Source organism: Coptis chinensis, chromosome 9 (assembly GCF_015680905.1).
Source record: "Coptis chinensis isolate HL-2020 chromosome 9, ASM1568090v1, whole genome shotgun sequence".
NCBI classification, from domain to species: domain Eukaryota; kingdom Viridiplantae; phylum Streptophyta; class Magnoliopsida; order Ranunculales; family Ranunculaceae; genus Coptis; species Coptis chinensis.
Window position 1 is genome coordinate 16,035,133 of NC_141464.1, and position 6,707 is coordinate 16,041,839.

The following is a 6,707-nucleotide window of genomic DNA, read 5'->3' on the forward strand; positions in this document are numbered from 1 at the left end:
ACGGTTTCTTTCATCCTGTCTAGTTCGTTTGTTAAGCGAGACTAGATGTTGGATTATGGACGGTATTCACAAGAATATGTAACTATCGGAATATGTAACAGTGGACCTGCCGGTTGGCGTTGAATGAAGTATGTTGTATGTCTATTTAGAGCATCTCTAGGTGGTAGTATAATCTGTCAAATTCTTCAAATTTGAAGGAATACTTCGGAATTTTTCGGAATTCCAACTCTAGGTGGTAGTAAATTTGGTCGTATAACCTGTTCGTTTGCATTTTTGTTCGCAAATTTGGCAATTTGGATCTGGATGCAACATTTACATTGAACGCCGTCGCCGCCGCCATTGCAAATGTCGCCATAATTTTTTTGACTTTGACCAAAGACCACGCGCTAATAGTATCACACGCCACCACTACCATCAGAATACGAAGTTATTTTTTTTACTTTTTCAATTTGGTGCGACAGTGGAAATATCGCGTGAGTTTTTTTTTTCAACTTGGGGGCGACAGTGGTAATTTTGCGCGACAGTGTCAATGTCGCGCAAGGTAGCCCTATTCCAAATTTGCGAATGATATAGTTGGCCGAAATTTGCGACCCCCTAGAGTTGGTCGAAATTTGCGACCAGCTTCTTCAAAAAATTTCTTCAAATATAAAGAGTATGCTACTACCATCTAGAGATGCTCTTAGCGAGAAAGACTTATAAACTTTTATGACCACTTTTTTCATCCCAACTACTGTGACGGCCGGACTGCTGATAAAAATACATGGGCTTCAAGTTTCAACACCACTTCAAGTAAAGTCTTTTAAAGTTGGGGAACAGGTAGGGGTGTCTCTTTTTGCCGAATTTCCGATTTTTCCGAAATCCGACCCGAAATTGGTCTGGCTCTGGGTGTAGTTTTCATGGGCCGATTTTCCGATTCCGAAAATTCCGAAAAAAAATTGGATCGGATTTGGATATAATTCTAAAATCCGATCCGATCCGAAAATTCCGAAATTTCCGATATTATTGCCAATTTATTCAGAAAATATATATTTCTCCCACTATCCACTTGATTAGATCTCGACCGTTCATTCATTTTCTAGTTTTTTACTTTTAAAAACAAAACAAAAACATAACCTAGCTGCTACTTCCCCACTTGAATTGGACCACTCTACTGTCATTACACCGTCTGCCATAACAACAATGATATGAAAAAAAATGTCATTGAGTCATATAATGACTTCCAGACCAATCCAAAAGCCAAATTCCAATAGATAGAATATTATGTAAAGCTACTTAGAGTCCAAGACCATAATCCATTATTTATGCAGACACTTCACGCTTCAATTTCCACACACGAAAAAAGATTGAAACATTACAAATACCAGACCTCAACAGAATGCAATGTTTGCTATTGGTGCCTGCAGGTTATTTTTCTCGTTTTTTCTTGGATCACTTGTTTGAATGAAAATGGGTTTTCTCAGTAAACAAGTGCGTATTGTTGTTGGTACATTGGTGTTGTGGACATGGTTTTCTCTCCCTACAATGAACATTAGCGTATGATATTCCAAAAATAATTGAAAGTAAAGAGATCTTTGAAAATTTACCAAGTATTCCGAAATTTCCGAGTTATTCCGAAATTTCCGAAAGTTCCGAAATTGGAAATATATTTTGAATCCGAAAAAAAATTAGATCGGATTTGGCTAGCATATTAGGTTCCGAAAAAAATTTGAAAAAATTCCGAAAGAGGTTAATCCGATCCGAAGTCACCCCTAAGAACAGGTATCTTGTGTGTAAATTTGATTTGTCTAACGAGAAAAGAATAATAGCAATTAGGACTTGATGTTGGCGCTGCTGTCCAGCATTGGCCGCCCGACAACGTGACCACTTCGCAATTTGTAAAGCCCGTATATTTTTTTCTTTATCTTCACTTGCATAGTTGCATGTGACACTTCACTAATATTATAGTTTAATTCCCCATCCACTCACTCAGTCCAACTCCGACTACAAGCATATGAACAAAACCAGATCTCTCTATCAAACAATTAAACTAATACTTGATGGCCATTTACTTTCTGATTAGCTAGAAACACATTCCTTAATTTCTGCTTCTTCCACTTTCAATTCATATTTATAATTTTTTTTATAGTGACAACTCATTTACTTTGGCCTCAGTATTTTATTGTCATTGAATTAACTACAACAATGAAAACACTTTCCACGATATCTCTGAAGAGAAATTATCTTGAAATTAATGCTTGGAAGTAAATATTAGTTACATTGTAGCCTTCTACTTACCACTTAACTGAATTGGTAGGCAACCTCATGATTGGTTCAATGTCAGAGATAGTACCAATACGATCCCAGTAATCCAGTGTACAACTAATGTAAGCGAAAGGTCCCCCACATTCGAGGGTGGTCCATGAACTATAACGGCCCCAGTACACGAGGGAGCAAGGACGATGTACCGATATCAAACGAGATTTTCCTTCAATTACATAAAACTCCACAAGTTGCTTGAAATTTTCAAAAGAACATGTGAAAGAAATGCCTGTTAATCTGTTATCGCCTGAAAATATACAATTATGCGTCGAAAATGTTACGAGAAATGAATAAGAAGGACATACACTTTCTAATCATTTTTTACATTGGACAGGTTTGCTGTTATTATGTAAAGAGTGGCAGCAGAAGTGCACAAGTCGGCCAACTCCACTTCCCATCCATTAACATTAGAAAACAAAGACACCATATGCATCACCATCTCTGAATTAGCATTAATAATAGAAAAATGATATGGTTTGGATCCAGATCTTGTGCTTTTGTTCTATAAACAAAACATGGGGTTCTCCCCTCAACAATCCCAAAACAAACTATCTCATATGTCCTCTGCAACTAGCAATGCCTGCATATCCAAACACTCTCTTTCATTCTCTCAGCCTCTGCTCCTTCTCGTTCACTTTACTCCTAACAATAAACTCTCTCTTTTTCTTCTCTTGTTTCTCCATCGACGAACAAGGCCAAGCTCTTCTATCATGGAAAAACAGCCTAAACAGCTCTACAGATGCACTGAGAACATGGAATTCTTTAGACTCTACTTCTTGCAACTGGTTTGGGATTTCTTGTGATTCAAATGGTCGCATAACTCAGTTAAGCTTGAAGTCACTGGATTTGCAAGGCTCATTGCCTTCGAATTTTCATTCCCTAGAGTCCTTGAAGACTCTTATCATCACTGCAACAAATATTTCCGGTTGCATTCCAAAAGAGTTTGGAGACTATCGAGAACTCAAGTTTGTTGACCTCAGTGACAATGCCATCTCCGGTCAAATTCCAATTGAGATATGCAGCCTAAGCAAGCTGAGTAATCTCTCGCTAAGTTCGAATTTTCTCCAAGGTGGAATTCCTACAGACATTGGGAACCTTTCGAGCCTGGTGTATTTGACACTCTATGACAATGAACTTAGTGGGGAAATCCCAAAGAGCATTGGAAAGTTGAGTAAGCTAGAAATCTTCCGAACAGGCGGGAATCAAAATCTCAAAGGTGAGCTGCCCTGGGAGATTGGAAACTGCAGCAATTTGGTAGTGTTGGGCCTTGCTGAAACTAGCATAACTGGAAGTCTTCCTCCATCCATAGTTTCACTTCGAAAGATTCAAACCATAGCAATCTACACTTCTCTTTTATCAGGTCCAATACCAGAGGAGATTGGAAACTGCAGCGAATTGCAGAACCTCTATTTATATCAGAATTCAATCTCAGGTTCAATCCCAAGGACTATAGGAGCGCTTAAAAATCTTCAGAATCTCCTATTGTGGCAGAACAGTTTGGTAGGTACAATCCCATATGAACTTGGAAGCTGCAAGGAGCTGATGGTCGTCGATTTATCAGAAAATTCATTTTCTGGCAGCATTCCCGAGAGCTTTGGCAACCTTCGGGGACTCCAAGAGCTTCAGTTGAGTGTTAACCAGTTATCAGGTACTGTACCTTCTGTAATCTCAAACTGCACCGCTCTAACTCATCTTGAATTCGACAATAACGGCATATCTGGAGAGATTCCAGAGGATATTGGTAAATTGAAGAACTTGACGCTGTTGTTTGCATGGCAGAACAAACTTACAGGGCAAATTCCAGAGAGCCTGGCCGATTGTCAGAATCTTCAGGCTCTTGATCTATCTTACAATCACCTCTATGGACCAATACCAAAACAGATTTTTGGATTGAGAAATCTAACCAAGTTGCTTCTACTATCCAATGATTTATCAGGGTTTATACCCTCAAACATTGGGAACTGCACAAACTTGTATCGTTTCCGACTGAATGATAACAGGATTGCAGGGGTAATCCCAACTGAAATTGGAAATTTGAACAATTTGAATTTCCTAGACATGAGTAACAACAAGTTGATAGGAGAAATACCCCTATCAATACTCCAATGTGGAAATCTCGAGTTTCTTGATCTCCATTCAAATGGTTTAACAGGTCCCTTGCCTGAGCTATTGCCGAAAAGTCTACAACTAGTAGATCTCTCCAGCAATAGGCTTACAGGTTTTTTGCCCCCAAGTCTTGGATCTTTAACCGAGTTGACTAAACTCAATCTTGGGAAGAACCAATTTTCTGGTAGGATCCCATCGGAGCTTGTTTCTTGTAGTAAGTTACAGTTACTAGATATTGGTGACAACGGTTTCTCTGGCGTTATACCGAAGGAATTGGGTCAGATCCCGGCATTGGGGATTTCTCTCAATCTAAGCTGTAATCAGTTATCAGGTGAACTGCCAAAGGAATTCTCTAGTCTTGATAAGCTTGGCATCCTTGATATTTCGTATAATAAGCTTGTGGGAAGTATAGACATGCTTGCCGGTCTTCAGAACCTGGTAGTCTTCAACATGTCCTACAATGGCTTCTCAGGTGAGTTGCCAAACACTCCATTCTTCAGAAACCTTCCATTAAGCGATCTCACAGGGAATCAAGCACTACATATCCCCAGTGGTATCAACGGTCCTGTTGTTGAAACGGGAACTACTGTTCACCGTAAATCAACAGTGAAGCTGGCAATATCTCTTCTCATTAGCGCAAGTGCACTGCTACTGTTCTTTGCAGTATACTTGTTAGTTCGTGCACATGTGGGCTCGAAAGAGCATATAAACGATAACAAATGGGAAATGACGCTTTATCAGAAACTCGATTTCTCAATCGACGATGTAGTTCGCCATCTAACGTCATCGAATGTGATAGGCACTGGGAGTTCTGGAGTAGTCTACAGGGTGCCTATTCCAAATGGGGTGACACTTGCAGTGAAGAAGATGTGGTCATTGGAGGAATCTGGGTCATTCGAATCTGAAATTAAGACACTCGGTTCCATACGACACAAGAATATCGTGCGGCTCTTGGGATGGTCGTCTAATCGAAACATGAAGTTGTTGTTCTATGACTACCTCTCCAATGGCAGCTTAAGTGCACTCCTTCGTGGAGGTGGGAAGGGCGCTGCGGAATGGGAGACGAGGTATGAGGTTGTGCTAGGAGTGGCGCATGCCCTTGCGTACCTGCACCACGACTGTGTCCCTGCTATCTTACATGGGGATGTTAAGGCCATGAATGTGTTATTGGGTCCTAAATTTGAACCTTACCTAGCAGATTTTGGCTTAGCCAGGCTTGTAAACATGGAAGAAACTGCTGACAAATGTCAGAAATTGAATCGAAAACCTCAGCTTGTCGGGTCTTACGGTTACATGGCTCCTGGTAATTATTCCAGCAAACCCTTTTCCTTCCTCTTTCTTTTTTTAATTTTGCATTTATAATCATACACCACAATTCTTAAGTTCAATTTGTTCCTTTTACCATGTATGTCCAACAGAGCATGCATCTACACAACGTATCACAGAGAAGAGTGATGTGTACAGCTTTGGCGTAGTTTTGGTTGAAGTGTTGACAGGAAGACACCCTTTGGATCCAACGTTGCCCGGAGGTGCACATTTAGTTCAATGGGCTCGAGAACATTTACAGTTGAAGAAGAACCCCAGTGATATCCTTGATTCAAAACTCCAAGGTAGAGCTGACCCTCAGATGCACGAAATGCTCCAAACTCTAGCAGTCTCGTTTCTATGTATGAGCACACGCGTCGATGAACGTCCCACCATGAAGGATGTCGTTGCTATGCTTAAAGAGATACGACAGACGCGATCATCAGACCACGACTTATGTAAGCACCCTGGCTCTATTACTATATCACCTTCAACGAGTCCCACTCCTGCTCCTCGAGGGATGATCTTACAAGGGTCTTCTAACTGTTCGTTTGAACTTTCTAATGATTCCATCTAGATAACAACTAGGAAAAAAAACATGATTATATAGTGTAATTTTCCGTGTAATAACATGTATTGTAATCTGTAAATGTAATGAACTCATTCATTATTAAGGAATTATTTTTGAGATTTATTGTTATTTGTGCAATTTCTCTTATTTTATTTTCTCCATAATATTTGCGCAAACTTTTGCCCTCTTCTTATTACAAAGAAATTAAAGTAAAAAGGTGTCAACTTAATTTACCAACGGAGTTACTCATCTCTAATAATAAGGCTATGAATCTGCAAGATTCTGCTCCAATTCTTTTAAGGGACTCTTTTAAGGTCGACTCCCTAACGAAGTCTTGTAAGGGACTCCCTAATATTTTTTCTTGTTCGGTAATAAAGCGACTCCCTAAGATACTGTCGCTTTGCATTGAAATACAAGGGACTCTTTT

General features: G+C 39.7%; 1 protein-coding gene across 1 annotated transcript; it reads left to right on the forward strand.

Annotated features, from left to right (window-relative positions):
- Positions 1–2,523: 2,523 nt before the first annotated feature.
- LOC147475019 (uncharacterized) lies at positions 2,524–6,403 on the forward strand. Its single transcript, XM_086583748.1, has 2 exons — positions 2,524–5,707; positions 5,823–6,403. The coding sequence occupies exons 1-2, from the start codon at positions 2,770–2,772 to the stop codon at positions 6,284–6,286; spliced, it is 3,402 nt and encodes a 1,133-aa protein (XP_086439874.1). The 5' UTR covers positions 2,524–2,769; the 3' UTR covers positions 6,287–6,403.
- The last annotated feature ends 304 nt before the right edge of the window (positions 6,404–6,707 follow it).

Bases quoted from the DNA above. Each gene is read 5' to 3' on its own strand.
- LOC147475019 (XM_086583748.1), top strand. From the start codon at position 2,770: ATGGTTTGGATCCAGATCTTGTGCTTTTGTTCTATAAACAAAACATGG. The intron at 5,708-5,822 runs GTAATTATTCCA...TATGTCCAACAG, and splicing joins TTACGGTTACATGGCTCCTG to AGCATGCATCTACACAACGT.